Source organism: Ochotona curzoniae, unplaced genomic scaffold (assembly GCF_017591425.1).
Source record: "Ochotona curzoniae isolate NIBS_2020 unplaced genomic scaffold, NIBS_Ocur_1.0 scaffold_4701, whole genome shotgun sequence".
NCBI lineage: Eukaryota > Metazoa > Chordata > Mammalia > Lagomorpha > Ochotonidae > Ochotona > Ochotona curzoniae.
In genome coordinates, this window is record NW_024467122.1 from 28,523,872 (window position 1) to 28,547,093 (window position 23,222).

General features: G+C 37.7%; 1 protein-coding gene across 1 annotated transcript in view; it reads right to left on the bottom strand.

The window, feature by feature from the left end:
- The window catches only part of TTC6 (tetratricopeptide repeat domain 6), a 143,767-nt gene that overhangs the window by 45,658 nt on the left and 74,887 nt on the right, over nucleotides 1-23,222 (bottom strand). Inside the window, exons 9-15 of the mRNA XM_040970063.1 lie at nucleotides 21,857-22,230; nucleotides 13,269-13,725; nucleotides 12,767-12,896; nucleotides 7,545-7,717; nucleotides 5,701-5,837; nucleotides 1,470-1,639; nucleotides 160-280 (exon numbers count right to left, since the gene is read on the bottom strand). Of these exons, the coding sequence (XP_040825997.1) occupies nucleotides 160-280; nucleotides 1,470-1,639; nucleotides 5,701-5,837; nucleotides 7,545-7,717; nucleotides 12,767-12,896; nucleotides 13,269-13,725; nucleotides 21,857-22,230 (1,562 nt within the window). The remainder of the gene's footprint in view (nucleotides 1-159; nucleotides 281-1,469; nucleotides 1,640-5,700; nucleotides 5,838-7,544; nucleotides 7,718-12,766; nucleotides 12,897-13,268; nucleotides 13,726-21,856; nucleotides 22,231-23,222) is intronic.

Sequence of the window (23,222 nt, forward strand, 5' to 3'; positions counted from 1 at the left end):
CAGTAATATTATTTTAGTAGTATTCTAGCATTAACGCAATATCATGATTTTCTCATTTCCTGATGTTATTAATGAGAAGACCAAAAATATTTTCTTTCCTCTTGTCTGTTCTAATTTTACACAAAAGTGACATCAATTCACATGAAAAGGAAAGCATACCGCTCCAGAGAAATCGCAGTTTCAAAGTCACAAATGGCCAGCATCCATAGTTTTAGATTTGCATAGATTATGCCCCGATGTAGAAAACAGCTAAGATTCTCATAGCCATCATTAATAAGAGCTTAAAAATCAAAAATATACATATTTATATACATGCACATTATTTAAACAAACATTTCTGAGTTATATTTTAGTCTATAGCCTTCCTATGGCTTACACGGTGTGTGTGTGTGTGTGTGTGTGTGTGTGTGTGTGTGTGTGTGTTTGAAAGAGCAACAGAGCTAGATTCTCTCCACATGCTCAGTCCCCTAATGGGTGCAATATCTGGGACTGAACCAGGACAAAGCCAAAAACTTAAAACTCAAGCTAGGTCTCCAAAATTGGTGGCAGAGACTTAAGTACTTGAGCCATAACCTATTGCCTTCCAGGTTGTGTATAAGCAGGAAGTGGAGCTGGGATATGAACCCAGGCAGTCATCCTAAGCGACATCTCAAATGCTGAACTAAATACCTACCCTTGTTTTTATAACTTTACAGAAAATAAATCTATGATTAATGTACTCATTTGGTAAGTTACGATTCACAGTGATTGGGAAAAGTGAAATGCCCAACAACGGTTAGACATTATTGTTAGCTAAGGAAATACTTGGAATGTCCTTTCTGATTATGGACAATAAACTCTTGTGGCTGATTTACAAGGGTTGGGGAAAGGATCTCAGGACACTGCCTCCAGGGACTTTGTGCCCAGCTGGAAAACAGACCTGTTTGGGGTACTGTGATCTGGCTGGATTTTGTCAGCCAGTATGGACTCATTCATTCCCCTGGACTCTATTCACTAAGAACTTAGTCTACACCCAGAACTATATTGGGCATATACAAAAACCAAGAATCCAATGATTAAGGGTAAAGTCAAAATGAACAAATTTAGCTATTGACATTCTCTGTCTACTAAGGATCCTCAAAGCCCACTTCTAATTTAAGAATCAAAAACTTGGAATTTGCAATTTCATGGGCTGAAGCTTGAAAGTAGCACACAAGCTGCCAGAACAAGTGAATGCCAGTTTGGCAAACTAACAGATCCACATTTCCAGAAAAATTCTTAGGAGTCCAATACATAGACACAGATGTCTTTGATCTGTGGTCTTCTCCTGCCACAAATACACTGAAAAGATCTATTCAAAACAGTTTATTAGCTACATCATTGTGGTATATGCACAGGCCTACATGAAAAAAATATATTCTCTATAGAATACATGTACTACCTGACGCTCAGACCAGGTGCCTGTGCATATGCAGCTGAAGGAACAGTACCTGAGACACTGTAATCCTGCAGTGCTCGAAATGGGTTACTCCTTCTAAATAAGCAAGCTCGGTAATACAACGCTAACCAGTTATTAGGATCTAAGTGAACCGCAGCAGAAAGGTCTTGTGTTGCTTGCTTGTAAAAGCGTTGTTTAAAATATGCTCTCCCTCGGTATGTCCTAGAAAAAGAAAATACACACACACACACATATATATCATAAAATATACATGTTTTTTCTTCTTGATGTATCTATACAACTAATTTTCACATTTTAATAACAATTTGGGACTGCTTCTTCTCGCCTCTCAAGAGTTTGGTTATCCTCTTAATAGCAAAAAGCATATGAACAGTTTAGAGATAATGCATAGTTGATTATATACATTTACATGTTTAGAGATTATACTGCATACCAATTACACACTTACTCATTTTATTTCCCTTACTATACTTTATTATAGATGTATGTCACTGAAATAAGTGTGATATTCTACTTTTATTGGATGTCCAAAACATGATAAGCTTTGATTTATACAAAATTGTTCTCTAGAAAAGTAAAATAATCCCTTATTTTAGAAAATGAGTACAATGAGAAAGTGGAAGCTGCTGTGGATGGGTGGCCCTCTGGCAGTTGTTGAGATGTCATCGTAGGGGCCTGTCTTCAGTCGGCTGTCAATGCCTGCACTCCAGCTACTGTGCACTCTGAGAAGTGGCACGTGATATCTCAAGAGTTGCACCCCTGCCACTCACATGAAAGATCTGCAGTCAGTTCCCAGCTCCTGGTTCTGACTTGGACCATCTCCAGCTCCTATGGATAACTGGGGTGTGGTCCAGCGGAGAGATCATCTCTGTCTCTGTGTCTCTTTCCCTTTTTCCCTCTGACTCAAAATGAATAAAAGAGTTAAGCTATAGAATGGTGGGAGTCAGCTCAGTGGCATCAGCATCCCATATGGATGCTAGTTGGTGTCCCAGCTGCTTCACTTCCCATCCAGCTCCCTGCGCTTGTGACCTGGGAATTCCCAGTGGCTGACACCCTGAATTCCACAAGGCAAATCAGGAATAAGCTCCTGGCTTCTGGCCTCAGACTGGCTCACCTCCAGTCAGTCTGACCATTGGACAGTGACCAGCAGATGAAAGATCTCCTTCTGTTTCTCCTTGAATCTGTAAATCTACCTTTCAAATGAAAATGAATAACTCTTTTTAAGAAAGATATGTAATACTATAAAAAGAAGTCACAGGGCCTTTGGCACTGAAGATGTTCCCAAATAAATGGGAATTTACTCTTTTATGGATAGAAGCTATTGCATCCAAAAACTGGATTCTTTTCTCATGGACTTTTGACCACAATTTTGAAATCAACTCACAAAAAACTTACTTTAAATTAATTAATAATGTGATGTTTATCTGTTGTTTTTTTTTTCAAATGAAATAAAGAGGACAATGAATCAAAGCAGAAGAAACAAACTGGTAAGTTGTCATCTCTTAAAATGCTTAAATAAACTCAAGGAGGAAGATGAACGGATGTTCAAGAAGGCTGTATTATGAAACCAACAGCAGATTGGCAAAGAGTATGCAAGCAGCCATGCTTGCAGATTGAGAACGGAGGTCTTTCAAAAGCAGCATGCATCATGAGTCTCAAAAGATTTTATCTCTGAGTAAGGTTTTTGAGCTTTTATTTTACTGTAACTTAAAGAAAAGTCTTGAATGTTTTCTACCAAATAAAAGAGCAATGCAATAAAATATTACTCTGAAAGAATGTAGTAATTACTTTTGGCTTATATCTCAATATTTAATTTTTTCAAATTTGTATTAGTACATTCATAGCTCTGGAGTTGTAAGACTTGATTATACACAATGAAGATCTCTTTTCTCAAAAAAAAAATGTCCTTTCAATGATCTCTTATTTTTAATGGGATAAAGATATATTCTTCAAAGTGGCATGTGAGGTCCTCTATAAAACAGCACTACTTTGAATTAGTTTTCTCAATATTCCCTATTCAGCTCAATCTCTTCCTACAAGCATTATGCTGTACCTCGAAGAGTAGAGGACTAGAACAGATCAATAACTAGGGAGACTTTTAAGTGTTAAAATATGCTCTTGCTGACAATGGCTTAAAGCCAAGGTAATTTTAGAGGTGACTTATTTTTAACAAAAAAAAAGTATCCAATAATAAAGGGCATTTTTATGAGAAAAATAGAAGTCAAACTAAATTGGAATTTCAAGAGTTAAAAATTTCATACAATCAAGAGAAATTTCTGGGTAAATTACCAATCTAATCTCGAAAATGGACAAAAACCTATACCAAACAGCAAGTAATTGACAAAGACCAATAAATCCATCAGTAAACTTTATTTTTTTTCTATTTAGAATTCTCTATATCCTTGTCAACAATTGTTCATTATTTTGGTAATATTCATTCTAACAAGTGTGGAGTGATACTCATTGTTGTCTTAATTTTCAATTTCCTGATATAGCCAGATTGAGCACTTCTTTATTCATCTATGAAGCATTTGTTTTGTAACAAATACCTATACATATTTTGCTCCTATTTTTATTCAGGCTGTTTTCCTGTTAGTGAGTTTGTATACCCACGCACAATGGAACACAATGCAACATTTGAAAGAAGGAAATCCCAGCCATCAGCTGATATACATCTACGTTGATTCCATATTTAGCTATCAGATGAAGAAAGTGTGTGTAAGAGAGAGATGGAATATTATGCAGGCATGAAAAAGAATGAAATACTGACATTTGCAACCAAAAAGATTCAACTGGAGATCACTGTGGTGAGGAAAATAATCCAGAGTAAAATGTACTGATAGTCCGTGGATTGCTCTCGTTCATGGTCATTTACAGAGAAATCATGAAAACTGTGTGGATGAAATGTTTGGTATGTTGCTATAAGAATTGCTTCACTGAGGTACACCATGGAAATGACATCATATTCTTCCTTTCCACATTAAAAAAAATATATGGGGTAGGGTGGACAAGGATTCCTGGTGTACTAATAACACTTTGTTTTTAATTCAGATATTGGCTGTGAGTATGGGCAGAGGATCAAAAACTCATTTATTTATATACTTATTTATACACTTATATGCACACTGTATTTCAATAAAATTTTGTTCTGAAAAACAAAACTCAAAAGTACTTGATATTGGTGCAAAAACAGCACCAAAACAGCACCAAAAACAGCTGTAGGCCAATGGAACAAAACAGAAACCCCCAAGAAGAATCCACACACCTACATCCAGCTAGTCTTTAATGAACAAGCTAAAATCAATCCAGAGGGGAAAGATAATCTCTTCAAGAAATGGTGCTGAAGAAATTGGAACTATGTGCACAGAGGAATGAAACCAACCCCCTACCTTTTACCTCACACACAAATCAACTCTAAACGGATCAAAGATTAAATCCATGGCTTGATCCCATCAAATTACTAAAGCAAAACATCGGAAAAACATGCAAGATATAGACACAATCAAAGACTTCTTGTAAAAGACCCCAGAAGCACAGCTAATTAAAGAAAAGAGTAAATGGGATTACATCAAGCTAAGAAGTGTCTGCACTGCAAAGGAAACCATCAACAAAGTGCAGAAGCAGACAACAGAATCCTGAAAAAGGCTTCAGGAAGAACAATAAATGCAGTAAGCAATGCAACAGATGTATGATATAATCAATATTTAAGAAATGTAAATGAAGTTATTATTTTCAAAGAAATACCTATCTATTTGTAAGCCAGAGAGAAAGAAAGAGAACGCACACGCCAGAGAGACCTTCCACCTACTGCTCACTGCAAATGGCTGTCCAACTTGGGTTGAGCCAGGCTGGACCAGGAGCCTGGACTCCACACAGGTCCTGCATGTGGATGGCAGGAGTCCAAGCATTTGGGCCATCTTGCACCGCATTAAAAGGTGCAGTAGCAGGGAAAATGAACTGGAAGTGAAACAGCCAGGACTCAAATCAGCACTGACAGGGTTTGCTAGCATCACAGTCAGTGGCTGAACCCACAGAGCCACAACACAGGCCCTGGGAAATAATTCTTAATTGTCATTTTTTACCCATTAAACTGCTTACTGTCATAGAGGTATAAGTAGGTTAGGATTTTCATTCGCTAGTAGCACTGAAAATGGACTCATTATTTTTGCAAGCTTGTCTGACTGTACTTCAAGCAATTTGCTCTACTGAAAACATACTTCAAACAATAGCTTCAAAAAAAAAACATCCAAAATAAATCTTACCTTACTTGGGAATTTTGGTGATCTATATTTAACAAGGCTGTAAAATCCTGTATGGCTAGAATCCAGTTTTCATTTTCATAATAAAACATCCCACGCTTAAATAATGCATCTGCTCTTTTGGGATCGTAAAAGATACACTACAGGAGGAGTGGGAGGAGACACACAAACATATCACACAACGTAAAAGTACACTAAGTGTGCAGTCACATCGCACGTTCAGTGGGCTACAGTCGCATTTTTAAACTTCCGATTACTTAGAGGAAATTAACTTTAAGACACCAAACATTTCACGTCTGCATTCAAAGACCATAACTTCAATAAATCCACCCATCATCAAATTCTAGAGTAGAAATCTTTTCTAAGAAAGAAAAATACACCAAATATAAGAAATCAGTGCCTGTTTGCCACTGAAATTTTCACCATTGAAAATTCCTAAGTGAATTCTTGGGGTAGAGTGGAGTTACACTGGACCCCCTCATGGTATTCTTTTTTTTCATTGAACTTTGTTTTAATGGGTCTCAAAATTCTGTGACAGATTGTTGCTCATTTTATGATGAGAAACTAGACTATCTTAAGGCTTACTCAACCAAATAAACTATAGAGATTAATGGAGTCCCTGAGGGGGAAAAAATTGGTACTAGCGTGTTTCACTCATTTCATTTTTACCTACAAGGCAGCAGAGTAAACAGATTACATTATTATCAACTCTGCTATAAAATATCTCCCCTCATGCTCCTAGAAAAGAACTGAGGCACAAGAGAAGTTATCAAGAATTCTTGGAACAGAAAAAAAGCTGAATATTTTGAAGTGTACTTGACCTCAAGGTGCTGCTTTGATCTATCTGTTAACTATTGGTGTCAGACAGAGCAAATAAACAGAATCAATACTCTAATCATTGAAATATAGTCAAATGTTTTAGACTTTTTTGATCATTCATATACCACAAGTTCTGCTCAAGCAGAAGAATGTCAAATATGTAGAGAAATGATCATGAGTTAAAAAGGCAGCTAAGAACACAGAAAATTATATAATTCAAATAATTTCTCTTAAAGTCCCCATTGTACTGAGCAGTGAAAACTCGAAACCGAACGTTAAGACATCAGGGTGGCAGTTCTGTTACACTCAGGGAGACATTTTATCTTAAAATCAGCCTCAAAATGAAGTTCAACTAAAGTACACTTCCTCAAGGACACTCCCTGAACTCGCCAACTAAATGGGAATTATTTTCCAATTATCCTTATTCCCCTTCATAAACACAACTCATAACTGTGATTGCTTTTTAATGAATGTGTTTCTACATATCTCTAAATATCTGTCCTTTAAATGATAAATTCCAAGTAAGCATGAACAGTGTTCCATTCGTTGCCATCTATGTATGTTACTCAGCACCTCAGTCCGTGCTTGTGAGTGAACCAATGAATAAATGAACCAGCAAACACAGTGTCTTTGAAGCAGGTAGATCTCCTATGAAAGAGAATAAGCTGCTCACCATTTAAAAGTGGAAAATAATTTTCTGTGATTATCAGTGTGTCTGGAGCTTTCTTCATCACTGTCTCACAGGTCAAGGGAGCTGGAGACAGTCTTCCCTCAGCCTGGTCTCAGTGACTTCACACCTAACTCCCCTGATGTGAATCTATTCGTCCACTAATAATAACTTAAACATCACAGATGAAGTACTAATATCAACACCAATAATTAACTCTTTGGTTGCTAGCCTACAAATTAACCTTCCTTAGGTATTGCATATATATTTGAAAAGACTTTCCAAAACTCATTATACTCTTAAAATGAGAATACTGCTATCGAAAACACATAAAAGGCAGCATCCAGAAGACAAGACTTACTTTAGAAAAGTCATCAATGGCCAGAGCTCTGTTTTGCTTTTCATGCATCTCACCCCTCCTGAAATATAAGTCAGCATCTGTCGGCCTGCACTTAATCGCCTGGCTATAGTTTAGAATTGCAAAAATCGTATCATTTTGTCTTCTGAAAATTTCTGCTTTTGACAGATACACTTCTAAAGAAGATTAAAAGGAAGTACAGTGATACACACATTTAACCAACTATAAAATTTTTAAAAGATTAATCACTCTCCCTCCAAAAACAGTCTTAAAATACTTTTTTGATTTTTTTTTATTTCATTCTCTTAAATAACCATACATTTATTATTTTATGATGCAATCCCATTGGCTCTGGGATTTTTCCACTTTCTCCCCAAATTCACTTCTCCTCCCACTGATTTATCCCATATTTTACAATAGTATAGTCCATCAGAAAAACTTTTAAGTCCATCATTTTGCTATTTAAATGTATCCTGACATTGTAAGTATGGACAATGGCACAGAGTCTAGCATCCTATTATCAAGATACATGTAACAATTACACTGGGAGTCCATTCTTAATTTGGAAATGGGAATACATACTACATGTACCTACACATCTGGATATGATAGTCTCTACTATGTAGTTACTACATATGCTCTTAAATGAAAAGCCAAAAAACAGAAAAAAATCTACAACAGAAAGAAATTCAGAAAACTTACAACAACATGAAGTTAAGCAACATGGTACTGAATGACTAATGTGTCACTGAAGAAACGAAAAAGAAAACAAAAAACCTTCTTGAAGAAAATGATTCTACAGTACGACCTATAAGCAAGAAAAAAATTTTTGAACAAATGAAAATAAAAACAAAAATACCAAAACCCATGAGATATAGCAAAAAACAGCCTTGAAGGGACGTTTGTAACACCAGGGGCAATAGAAATGCCTCAAATAAATGATCTAACAATGCATCTCAAGCACTTATAAAAATGAACAGGAAGCAAGAAATGATAAAAATCATAGCAAACTGGAATCAAAACTAAAAAAAAAACTGCAAATTGCAAAAAGGAGTCATTTTTTAAAAAAGGAGAGCAAAACAAACTTTTAGACTAGCAAGGAAAAGCAAGAGAGAAAAACCAAGAAATTTAGAAATGAAAAAGAAAACATCACAGGAAACTAGTAAAGTGCTCTCTCTGCCTGAATGGATCAGTATGTGACCCATTCACTCAATCCATCCACATTCAATCAATACTGAATTGATCAGTGTGTGCTGTCCTTCTTCATCTAATATTTTTCAAAGTCTGTATTATCTGATATGAGAATAGCTATGCTAGCTTGTTTTTCTTTTCTGTTATCCTGTAATATCTTAATCTATCCTTTTGCTTTCAATTTCTGCTTAATTCTGTGGTGAAATGTGACTCCTGTAGGCAACAGAGAGATGGGTTTTGTTTTTTGATCCAACCCACTAAGCTATGACATTGGACTGCTGAGTTTAAGCCATTTACGTTCAGGGTTAATATGGATAGATAATTTGGTCCTGTAATGGGTTGTTCGTCCTTTGACTTAGTCTTCTTTTGCTGTTTTACTGGGATGTTCTCCATGTTTGTCTTTGGTTTTGGTAAGTGCTATTACTTTCCTCTGTCAAGAGAACATCTTTAAGTATCATTTGCAGGGCAGGTAGGAAGAGGTGAATTCTTTCAGTTTTCCTTACTGTGGAAGAAATTTCTTTCATTTTCAAAGACATAGGAAAGCTTTGGTGGTTGACAACTTTTTTGTTTTAGAATCTGGAATATGTCACTCCACATTCTTCTGGCCTGTAGAATTTTCTCCGAGAAGTCAGCAGTGAGTTTGACTGTGGTTCCTCTATATGTTAATTGATTGTTATCACATTCATATTTAAGGATCCATTGCCTGTGTACATCTGAAGAGAGCTTGATTATCACGTGTTGTGGTGAAGATCACTTTTGTCAACCCTAATGGGAGTTGTGTACCCCTCCTGCATTTTGTTTCCCAATTACGGAAGTCTTTCTTTATTATTTCGTTGAACACATGTTTTATTATTATTATTATTATTTTATAATGCAGTTCTATACTCTCTGGCTTCGCACTTGCTCCCTCCCAAATCCCCTCCCCTCACTGACTTCCCCCATATTCTTACAGTAGAATAGCCCTCCAGAGACAGTCACATGTGCATCATTCTACTATTTAAGTGTAACCTTACATTGTAAGTATGAACCATGGCAGAGAGTCCAGGGTCCCATTGTCAAGACATGCTTAACAGTTTCTTTGGGAGTTCATCTTTGAGTTGGAATAGAGATGAATACTACATTGTATCTTCACAACTGGTTATGATAGTTTGTTTTACACAGTTATTATATTTCCCTTTAAATGAAAGGACATGAACCAAAATCAACAGGAACAATAATAAAAAAAATTTATAACATAAAATTAAATACCATGCTACTGAATAACCAATATGTTGCTGAAGAAATGAAAAAGAAAAATCAAAACCCTTCTGACAAACACAATGCTAATATATGACCTATGTGTCACTGAAGAAATTAAGAAAAAAAATTTTAGAAATGAAATTAAAAACACTAGCAGATCCCATGAGATGTAGCAAAACAGTATAAAAAATGACACTTACAATATCTCCCTTACACTGTCCCTGCGGTTTTTTTAAAGATTTGTTTTTATTATTTTTTTATTGGAAAGGCAGATATAGAGAGAGGAGAGAAAGAGAGGAAGATCTTCCGTCCGATGATTCACTCCCCAAGTGAGCGCAAGGCCGATACTATGCCGATCCGAAGCCAGGAGCCTCTTCCAGGTCTCCCACGCGGGTGCAGGGTCCCAAAGCTTTGGGCTGTCCTCGACTGCTTTCTCGGGCCACAGGCAGGTAGCTGGAAGGGAAGCGGGGCTGCTGGGATAGAACCGGTGCCCGTATGGGATCCCGGGCATGCAAGGCGGGTAGCTTAACCACTGCGCCATGGCGCCAGGCCCAATTTCACTATTTTTAATAGCTGAGTAGTATTCCACAGGGTAGATGTGCCACAGCTTTTTATCTAGCCATCCTTCAATGAGTTTCTAGGTAGTTTCCAAGTTTTTGCGACCGTTGAGTATGCTGCAATGAATATAAGGATTCAGGTTGTGTTCTCATGTGCGTGTATTAGTTCCTTTGGATATATTCCCAGGAACAGGATTGTTGGTCATTTGGTAGGTTAATTTTCAGTAGTCTGAGTATTCTGCACTAACTTCCAAAGTGGCTGCCTCAACCTGCGACACTATCAGCAATAGAGTCAAGTATCTTTCTCCCACATTCTCGCCAGCAGGTGCTGTGGTTTTCCTGGAGTTCTTTGTGTATCCTAGATATTAGCTCCCCTGTCTGTTGTATGGTGTGCAAAGATTTTCTCCCACTCTCTTGGTTGCTTCTTTACTTTGTTGATTGTTTCCTTTGCTGTGCAGGAGCTTCTTAGTTTGATCCAGCCCCATTTGTTTCCTTTGGTCTTGATGACTGACCTAAGCTTTTGATGATTTTTCTACGAAGTCTTTGCCTTTATCTTGTAGCGTATTTCCTACATTTTCTTCCAATAGTTTTAAGGTTTCTGAGCATAGGTTTAGATCATTTTAGCATTTAGATTTGATCTTCGCGTATGGTGAAATGTGTGGGTCTTGTTTCTTACTTCTGTGGGCTGCTATCCAGTTGTCCCATCAGCATTTGTTGAAGAGGGCATCTTTTTTATCTGGGATGTTTTCTTGTTGAAGATTAGCTGGCTATACATGGTGCAGGCTCTCTTCTGATATTTCTGTTCTGCTCCATGATCTTCCTCTCTGTTTGTGTACCAGAACCAGGCTGTTTTGATTACTACTGACCTATAATATGTCCTACTAAGGTCAGGAATTGTGATTCCCTCCAGCTAGATTTTTATTCTTTAGACAGTTTGGGCTATTTGCGGTTTCTTATGTTTCCAGATGAAACTTTGCATAATTTTTTTCCAACTCTGTGAAGAATGTTCTTGATATTTTGATTGAGATTGCATTTAATTTGTATATTGCTCTTGGTAATGTGGACATTTTGATGATGTTGACTCTGTCCATCCAGGAACATGGTATATTTGTCCATTTTAAGGTCTTCTTCTGTTTCTTTTTTCAATGTTTTATTGTTTTCCTCATAGAGGTCTTCCACGTCTTGAGTTTATTCCAAGATATTTAAGTGCCTTCTCTGTTATTTTGAAAGGGATTGCACTGACTAGCTCTTTTTCAGCCCTGGAGTTGCTTGTGTGCACCAGGTCCATTGATTTACATTTGTTTATTGTGCACCCTGTCCCTTTTACAAAGTCTTGTATAAGTTGTAGCAGTCTCTTTATTGCGTCTCTTGGTTTTCCTATGTATAGAATCATGTCATCTGCAAACAGAGATAGCTTAACTTCAGATTTTCCTATTTGAACTCCTTTAATTTCTTCAGGGCTGAAGCCAGGACCTTCATCAAAGACTTCCCTGTAGCTGTCAATGTCCCAAACACTTGGGCCATCTTCTGCTGCTTTTCCTGGGCCATTAACAGGAAGCTGGATAGGAAGTAGAGCAGCAGGAGATGGCAATAACATCCATATGGAATGCTGGCATTATATGCAGTGCTTAATCAGCTATACCACAGTGCTGGCCCCTGTGAATTATTTTTAAAACTAAAACTTTTTAAAAGATAAATTTGAAAGTCACAATGATAAAACAGGGAAGAGCCAGACCAAGAAAGATATCTTCCATTCAGTAGCTTACACTCCAAAAGACTGTAACAGCCAAGCTAATTCATGGCCTAAGCTGAGAGTCTTGAATTATATGTGGGTGACAGGTGCCAAAGTAGTTAGGTCAGTTGCTACTTCTCCCCAGTGGCATCAACGAGGAGCTGAGTCTGCAGAAACAGCAGCTGAGACTCGAACCACATCTCTGCTATACACTCTGATATGCCAGCATCCCAGGTGGCAACTTAGTCTACTGCACCAAAGCACCAGCATCAAAAACTAATAGTAAGGAACTAATTTCCTGTAATGTGTATCAAGGACATGAACATGTCAAACTGTGTTTGGTCATTATTGTGGAAATAGGATTGACTAAGCCCTAAATTTATAACCCCAAAAGCACAGCCATTTTCTCAGAATTTGGATGCTTTGATTTATGCATCCTTATAACACCAATGAATGAATAAGACATAAACATACAGGTAATATAAGTGTCCTCAGCAAAAGCCTACCTGCATTATTTTTATTATGTTTGGATATAAAATTCAAATCATCCAATGCTTCAGTGATTTTGTCTTGGAAAAGATAAATGAAATGCCGGTGCCAGTAGGCATTGAGAAACAATGGTTCTGCATTTATAACCTAGAAAATGTATACATAAATTCAATTAAAATTCATGATTTGAAGAAAGATATCTTATCAAATTTTTCAAACTCTATGGACCTGAGTAGTTTGCACGTGTGTATGTGTGTGTGTATATATATATATATATATAACATATAAACATTATATATAATATATAGATATTATATATAAACATTAGAAAACAGCAATATATCATATATATTGCTAGTGTTTATATATATAAATATTATATATAAACATTAGAAAATAGCAATAAGCATATTTTCACAATCCCATATTTTATAGCACAACCATTTACTGTTCCAAAATTTCAATATAATTGCATAATTATCATGTCATTGCTGAATATTATTTTTAAATAAAACTTACTTTCTGTAGATCATTCATAGCACTCTTTAACTTTCCCAGTTTTCTGTAAATAGCTCCACGCCTACAATACTCAAATACAGGAAATGCATTCTTTCTATTTATTTCTTTAGTCAAGATTTTCACTTCAGATTCGTAGCGTTCAATAACTTCTGGTGGAAGATCGCACTTCAAATAATCGCTCAATTCCAGGATTTTTAACTCTGTCACTGGTTTGGGTAGGTCTTCAAGCACAGATACTTCAGCAACTTCTGGGGATTGTTTCTTCAGTTTATACTTAATGAGCGTATCCAACACCCATGTCCGAGGATTACTGTTTTCTGGAATTCCTCCTTTGCTTTCAACAAACTTGTCAAAATTTAAATAGGGAGGCAAGCTGGGACTACGTATTGGACGTTCATAGAATGGCAACCTGATAAAATATTTCTTCTGTCCAGGAAGTATTCCATGTGATGTTGACCTAAATTTAGAAAGGGGGAATATTTAATTACAGAAATACATAATTGTCTTTCTTCTCAATAAATCAATTCAGTAACACAAAATTGCTACTCGGTTACCAAAACACAACTGCAGGCTAATGTCATGCCATTCAACTCTCCCCACTGTATGGAGAATCCTTGTAAGGATTCGGAAAGCAAAGCTGTAGCATCCCTAGACAGCTGAAATCAGGAAAATGCTCCTTCCAGGTTTACTTAACATCTCCCACCTCTCCCTCTGGCAGAGAAGATAGAGCAAACACATCTTATTGGGAGAAAAGCAAACTTTTAATCCCATCATTTCATGAACATGTACCAAGGCTGTACTACATGAAAGACTTGGTGCTAAATACTAGAAAAATAAAAGTAACCAATGTCACTTTCCTCCTTCATCATCACTTTCATACCCTTCATCAATTCCGGGGGAAGCCCTCATCACCTATCTTTCTCCAAAACACCTCAATTCCTGTTTCCAATCAGGTGTCCTCTTAGAAAGCTTTCTGCATCTCCATATTCATCACTTTGTTCTCTATGCTGGGGGACTAAAGTGTGTAGCTTACAGACATGGGATGTCCTAATCTTCATCTTCTCAATCTGTTTGTCCAATTAGGAACCCAAACAGAAGCAAGAAGAAAGGTAAAATTCTCCTGGTTCTCTCATGAATGGCTTCCTCAAATCAGCCATGATTCTTGAGCAAAGATCACTACTTCTTCCCAAGAAATCCTTTATAAATAACTTGTTTCTTTATTTGTTGCCATCAGTCCTTCTTTTTGTCTCCTAAACTTAGGGGCAAATAAAGGATTGACTATTTCTAGCCCCAAGATACTGCACTGTCTTCTATGGTTTCCCTATACCCTGACATCTTTGTAAATTGCCCCTCTCATAATTATTCTCTCATAATCATAATTGCAATCATAATTATGCCCCTGTCATAATCATTCCCTCTCATAATTATCCTGACCATGCTATTCACCACTGGGAACTTAATTATAAATTAACTGTTATCAGAAGTAGAACAAACACACACACACACATACACACTCACACACACATCCTAGGAAAATCTCTTTGCCAGAATAAAATAAAATACAATCTACAAAATGTGGTGGTATCAAAATATCTCTAGCATCAGTTTCACAGGAAATAATATTCACATAGGAGGAAAGACATTAGGAAATCGTGGCACTTAGCCATCAGGACTAAAGTAATGTAGTCAAAATAATGTAGATTGTGTAGTCAGGCCTTTAGCCTAGCAGTTGACACACGTCCTCAATCGCAGTACCTGATTCTGATTTCCAGCTTTGATTCCTGACTCCAGCTTCCAGCCAGCACAGACCCCGGGAGGTAGCCAAACTGATTTAAGACAATGGATTCCTGCCTCCCACACAGAGAAGGTGGATTGAATTCCCAGCTCCTGTGTTTGGCCCCAGCCCCAGCTCAAGCTATTGTAGGTACTGGATGAATAAATCAGTGAGTCAGCCTCTCCTCCTCACTCTCTCTCAAATAATTCCATTTAATTGTGTCATCTAGCCAGTTCTTTCAGATTAAAGCAGTACTAGCAATTAACTATCCAAACTCCATAAACCTTGCACACCAAGGAAATGAAGCTAATAGGGAAGCAATAAGAATCTGAAATATGGAATACATACAAACATGAAGGGGGTAAGAATTTTGAATTTCTGCTTATTTTCCCATAACAGAACTCATCTGAGAGTTAGTCATCTACTAGATAAGTATTTTCTCAGGAGCACTCACAGGCTGTACTGGAACTGATTTGAGCACTCCCTTCCCATAATCATTTAATGCGACTCTTAAACCCATTCATAAGGGACCACTGGAGACACTCAGGCTCTCACTTCTACCCCACAGGAGTGGTTTTGGAAGAGCTCTCACAGTGTGGTAGTGAAAACTATCCTGGCACATACTAAGAGAATGACCTCAAACTTCAGCATGCATCAGAGTCAAAACTCCAGTTGCTGAGTTCTGCCCTCAGAGCCTCTCGTTAAGCCAACCAAGAGCAGCAGTCTAGTATTGGTACTTTCAACAACTTCCCTGGGGACCACTGACACAGGAACTTCACTTTGAGAACTGCTGCACTAAAAGAACAACATCTAGAGTTCCAGGATATAAGTACCGATCTGTAATACAGAAAATGCTTAGTCAAGCCCCATTCCCTGGAAATGGAGAATGAGCACAATGCCCTTTGAACAGTCTTATGGGTACTGACCTCAGAACTAGTTTTTAAAAAATAGTAGGAAAACATGAGCAAAGAAATTCGATGCAGTAATAGCAGTGGGGACAAAGGGATCCTGGGATGATAAAACCCAGCTAAGCGTGTTGTGCTATCAGAGATGGTGCGTGCAATTACTACAAGGTACCAGGGTAATAGGACATCTGTAATAAATGATTATTACATGCAAGGATCTGTGGCAACTAAATGATCACGGCCTTGGGAAATGAGCAGATTGCTATAGTGCTCTTTGATTTACACAGATGAAAAGCTTCCATGTCTTGCAGGCATCAATCTAATCTGCTGAAAGGCACATACTCTCTTACTCAACTCTCAGCTCTAAGCCAGTTTGAAGATCAAAATGCCTCTCACTTGATTAAAAAAATATATATTTAGGCCTAGACCTGGTGAGAAAGGGTCTTATCCTGTGTCCTAGATAAATATGGTGAATTCTCCCCAAGAGTGTCCAAAAGTGTGAGAAAGGGTAAATACTTGAATGCGGGGCTAATAAGACACTAGTGCTAACCTTACACTACTTCACAGGTGCCTACTGTGGCTGCCACTGAAGACCATCTGTCAAACTGGGGAATTAGGAACGTCAAGTGATCAAGAAATTCTTAGTATGAAGTCATTTAAAGTGGTTGCAGTAAGGCAGGAACCCATGCCCAATCCCACAGTGTTCAGTGGGAGATAATAACTTGCAGAAATGAATACATGGTAACCACAGGAAAGTTCTGCAATCCCCACCACCCCGTCCTATACACCATCCACCAAGATAACAAATGAAAATTCCTACCACTGCTCTGAGGAAAGTACATCTCAGTGGCATCAGAGAACTGAAAGCTGCACTTCTATCACATCTCCATTTTACTTCCTGTTTAACCAACACAAAAACCAAACTGCTGGTAGAAAATGAGCATAAATCAGGGCCAGCGGACCCAGCACGATGGCGCAGTGGTTAAGGTCCTCGCCTTCCACACCCGGGATCCCATATGGGCGCCGGTTCTAATCCCGGTGGAAGAGGCTCCTGGCTTTGGATCGGCATAGCATTGACTGTTGCGCTCACTTGGGGAGTGAATCATCAGATGGAAGATCTTCCTCTCTGTCTCTCCTCTCTGTATATCCGCCTTTCCAATAAAAATAAAATAAATCTTTAAATAAATAAATCAGGGCCAGCATTGTGACTCAGGAGTTAAGCTGCCCCTTGCAACATTAGCATCTCAAACGAGAGCTTGCTTGAGTCCTGGTTGTTTTACTTTTGATTCAGCTACTTTCCGATGAGCCTGGGAGAGCAGTGTTGAGACAGCCCAAGTGTTTGGACCACTGCTATCCTCATGAAAGAGGTCAGATGGAGTCCCAGGGTCTAGCTTCAACATGGTGCAACCTTGGCTTCTGCAACCATCTGGAACTGAATCAGTGGATGAAAGATCTTTCTCTCTTCTCCTTTCTTTTCTTTCCTCTACCCTGTTCCTTCTCTTTTTTATTTATTCTATCTTCTCTCTCCTTCTCTGTGTAACTGTCTTTCAAATACATCTTTACAATAAAAATGACTAGAAACTATCACTAATGTAATCAATTTGTAATAATCTTATTTAAGAGTTATTAATTTAAATATATTCAAAGCAGAATTATAGAGAGTGGCAGAGTCAGAGCTCCGATCTGCTGGTTTACTCCCAAAATTGCTAATGTAACTGAAACTGCTTCAGGCCTACTTCAAGAGCCAGGAACTCCATCCATGTCTGGCAGAGGTCCAAGTATTTGGATTATTTTTCCAGTGCTGTCTCCAGTACACAAGCATGATGGGAAGCAGAACAGCTGGGACTCAAAACAGCACACCAACATGGAATGCCAATATCACAAGTAGTAGTTTAGGCTGATGACACAATGCTGACCACCTGAAAATTACAGATTCAGTTCAGACACATTGGGTATATTTAGTAAATCAATAAATAAACCTGCTGGCACCTGGTTGTTAGCTGTTGACTTTAAATGCTTCCTTTTCCATTCTTGTATTCTGGAGGTCTAGCTGAAGTTTACATTCATGTAATAAGGGCCACAATATGTTTTTAGAACCACCATCCTTAATTCTTCCACAAATGTCACATCCAATCCATGAGCAATTCCTGTTGTTCCTACTCAACAAAGGTATCAAGAATCTGGTCACTTTTTAGCACTTGAATTGCTATCACCCCAAAGGAACCATGTGTCACCTGAGTTATTTCAGTAGCCTCCTAACTGATCTTTGTGTTTCCACTAACACCTTTCCGTCTCAGAGCAACTCGAGGGAGCTTTCCAGAACACTAATGGTATCAAGTCAATGCATTTCTCTTTACTCCTGATACTTTCTTTTATATTTAAGAATCCAAAGTCCCTACTACTGCCTACATCACATCCCATTTTCAATTCCACAATGATTTCCTAGTACTGGCATGAGTAATTTCAAATCCATCACTTACTGTGAGATACAAAACATAATGGAGTACTATACTTGTCTACACCTCCTCAACGTTCACTTCTTACCATGCTGTTCACTTCCTATTCTCCAGACACACTGATATCCATACTATCCCTCAGAAACAATAAGCACACCACCAACTTAAGGACTCTCAACTTTAACATATCTTTTCCTCAGCTTTCTAAACATCTTCTTCCCTTGTTTCATTCAGTTCTGTGCTCAACTGTAACTATCAGAGGTCTCTGACTTCTCTAAAACAGGAACTCCGGTTGTATTGCTTTACTTTTCTTCATAGTACTTATTACATTCTACATTACACAGCTTTGCACTGCCACAGCAAAATACCCAAGACTGCTAAGATTACAAAGAGTTTGTTGAGCTCACAGATTTGGAGGTTCAAATCTGAGAGCAGGTAGACACACTGATTTGCTAAATGAGGGTGGCAGATGACAGAAGCTCGTAGAGGGAACATTCATAACCACAGCAAAAAAAAGAGTGGATGGAGCCAAACTTAGGCCTGAGGAGTTTCACTGTCACCACATGCCATGGATTACCTATTTCACTCTGGCAAAGAGGTTTCCCTAGAATCTTGCATATGTGTGTTTCCTGAGTCCATTTGTGGTCTGCCAACACTGAGCTCAGAGACCAAAAAGGGAGATTTCTAGAGAAATAGCTAAGTTGCAAAGTTACTGTAGACACATGGCATCCTACCAGAATCTAGTCGAGAAGGGACGCAGCAGAGCTAACCTGCAGCCAAGGGACTGAAGAGAAATGCATGAGCCTGGGCTTTGAATCAGCTCATTGGCCTTCGGTAGGCATTATTTACAACGTCAGTATTTGGTCTGATACATGAAAATGAATGCAGTCCACTTCTCACCATCAACAGAGTCAGTCAAGAAAGACTGTGATTTAACAAGCTTAAAAATTGGATATAACAGCTAAAACTGTGGCATAGGCATAGTCTGTGGTGTCAGCATCACAAACACGCACAAGTTTGAATCTCAGCTGCTCTTTCAATCCAACTCCCTATTAGTGTGCCTCAGAAAGCAGCAGAGGATGGATCAGGAGCTTGGGTCCCTGTACCCAAGTGGGAGACTTAGATGAAGCTCCTGGCTCCTGGCTTTGGCCTGGTCCAGCCCTGGCCATTGTGGCCCTTTGGGGAGTGAACCAGGAAACGAAGATTTTTTCTTTCTTTGGCCCTCAAGTCAATTAGTTAAATCTTAATTTTAAAAATATTGAATATAAGTTTGAGTTATCAAGTTTAGGAAAAATTATGTTAAATCACAAGAATAAATTATAACAGTGGCTCTATAGAATTGCTTTTGAACTAGCAGTTATTTCACAGCTACGTTATGTGAAAAATTAATTAAGATTCTTTAAAAAAAAAAGAGGTAGGAAGGATGTACTGATGTATTGTCTTGCATGGTGGAGAACATTCTTTTTCTCCAGGACATTTTATAACATTACTTCTGAGCCATAAAAATATTTCACCTTAAAATTTGCCTACTGTAGATTTAGTTGAATTTTGGGTTCCACCTGCAATTGCCTTGGCAAGGCAAGGCCAAACAATGTGTAAGCTTTATATGGCCCACGGGCCAGACATTCCCTACCACTGTAACAAATGCTGTCATATTTTGCTTTGATGCTCCACTTAAAAGCTGATCCTATGAATTAAGTCATGACTCTCGCTGACATATAGAAATTTCAAGTTCAGTATAAAAAGGCCAAGAAATATGTTTAAATGGTGAAGATTTACTCAGAAAAATGATAGTCAGGAAGCAGCACCTCACAGAAGTAGTGCTTCCTCTGATATTGTTTATTTTGACAGAAGACATTGAGTTCATGGCCCAGTGGTGTGGATAAAGCAGAAGATGAGTGAAGACTCTCAACCCTTTGAAATCAGAAAACATCAAAAACATGCAAGTAAACTTCTGGTTCAGATCTAAAACAGTTGTCAACTTGGGAAATCCTTCATAAAGCCTTCTAAAGTTGAATTCCCTGGAGAGTTTCCAGGTACCACATCACAGCAAAGGACTAGTAAGTACAGGTTGTGCAGATAGCTTGGGTTATAAAGGACACCATTCCCTGGCTTGGCCTCTGTGCCACCTTCTCACCCACACTCATACAGCACTACTCCTGCACTCTCAGAGACCCTCACAACAAAAGATAACCACTGGGTGGGGCTTCTCCCTCAATATCCCCCTTTACCTCAGATACATGAAGGAAACAATATGGAAACAATAATCTTACCTACTTTCCTGTAGCCCTTGAACCTTTTTACCCAAATTAACTATGTAAAGACTGTCAAAATAAAAAAAAAAAAGATAACCCACCTTTTTCCCAAAAAGGGCAAGTTTTTAGCTTTCTGACTCCTTTATCAGCAGGAACGTTCTTACTTTTCAAAAGGGCATAAAGTTAACAAATTCTGTGTTATCTGCAGATATCCAAAGGGAAATAGATTTCACAGCTTTTTGGAAAAGCTGTTTTGTATAACACTTTGTTTATAAGAACTCTACATCCTTGGACACAGCAGGTGAGGTCGCCACCTGTGACACTAGTATCCCATACGAATGCTGACTTGAGTCCCATCTGCTCCACTTCCAGTTCAGCCTACATGTCTGGGAAAGCAGCAGAGAATGGCTCAACACAAGGGAGACCAAAATAGTGTAGGCTCCTGGCTTGAGCCAGTGAATAAAATAAACTCAAAGCTTGAACCAGTGAATGAAAGATTCTCTCTCTGCCTTTCAAGTAAGTAAATAAATAATCTTTTTTTAAAAAGAAAAAAGTTACATCTTGAATAATTAAACATATTTCACTTGTTATTATTTCACATCTCTATGTATTTTCAGACATGCTAATTACCATTATCCCCAAGTATGGGGAACAATAAACTACTTTTGTGTGTTGGCCCTGGATAAGAATCCACATGTGCAAAGATCAATCTTTCTAAACACAGTCTTCAATCTAATCATTTAAAGTTGAAAATAGTAAAATACCAGCAATCTCCTTTGATTGTTGATGGCATTTGTTTAGATCAGAAGTTGTTTTTCAGAACTAAATCACTTCAAACCAACTTGCTGAGGTTTTCTTTCTTTCCACTGAAAGATTTAATTTAGCTATCATATTGATTTAGTCTTAATTCAATTTAATGAATTTAAATCAACTCTTGTGAAACAGTATTCACATATTTATACTATGAAATCTCCACATTATTGTTAAAATCAAGGATTATCATTTAGCTAAGAGTTTGTCATATTATTAGTACTGAATAAAATAGGAATAACTTTCCTGAGTGAAATGTTTAAAGCCAAAACCAGAGCACATTACTTAAACCATTATACATATGCGGTTAATATGTGTGTATATATGTATACATATATGTATATATATACACATATATATGTGTGTGTATATACAGTTTCTACAAGACCTGTGTAGCATTTTCGGAGGCTTGGATAGCTCCTCATATATGCGTGTGAGTTTCTCAGGTCTCAGTCTTCTCTTCAACTTCATCTTCATTTTCTTGGGATACACAATATAAGTGATGCCAGCTTTTCTGGATGCTTCAATGAGCGAGAAGGACAGATCTCTCAATGTCTCTTTCTCCTGAATGCTGTCCAAGATGACATCTATGTTTTCTTTCTCTGGCTGGGATGCCTTGGCTTTCTCTTGCTTAGCGAGCAGAAACTCCCATTCTTTGGCTTTCTGGAACATCACCTCTTTCATATTGCTTTGCATGTCATCTTTGACTTCTAATGGAACTGTTGTCTCCTCCTTCCTCAGTTCAAAGGCAGATTTTACTCTCTTAAAAAGCAAGCAAAGTAGCAGCAAGTTAGTGCTATGTATGCAAAAATAATTTAGCTACAATAACTAGTATTTGGCCTCATTACTACAACATTTTAAATCATGTATTCTAAGATAATTTAAGTCAGCTCACAAAGTCAAAACTGGGATGATTAAAGCACCATACAACAATTTGACTAGATAGGACAAAACAATTTTATTAGATAGACATAGAAAACATTTTGACAATAATATACATATATACACATTAACATATAACAATATATAAATATTTGATTTTGTTAGGCGTATAAACAACACTGCAAAACAAATATCTATTCATTATGATTTATCTAGAATAGAAACAGAATACATAAAAACATCAGACAGATCATTCATCCAGATCAACTAGGATTCATCCCTAGAATGTAGGGATGGTTCAACATTCGTAAATCTATAAATGTACTACACCACATCCAAAAACTGAAGAACAAAAATCATATAATAGCATCAATAGATGCAGAAAAAACTTTCCAAAAAATCCAACACGACTTCATGCTAAAAACTCTAACTAAGGTAGGCATAGAAGGAACAATCCACAACATAATCAAAGAATTCCAACGCCAGCATCATATTGAATGGAGAAAAACTGGAACCCTTTCCACTGAGATCTGGAACAAGACAAGGATGCCCGCTATCACCACTGCTATTCAACATAGTACTAGAGGTACTTGCAGAGGCCATAAGAAAAGAAAAAAATCAAAGGAATTCAAATGGGAAATGAAAAAGTCAAGCTTTCACTATTTGCAGATGGCATGATCCTATATGTAGAAGAAACAAGAGAATGAACACAGAAACTACTAGAACTTATATGAGAGTTTGGTAGAGTGGCAGGGTACAAAATAAATGAACAAAAATCAACAGCCATAGTTTATGCAAACAGCCCCAAGATGGAAAAAGATATAACCAGCAAGATACCATTCAAAATAACAGAAGAAAATGAATTATCCAGA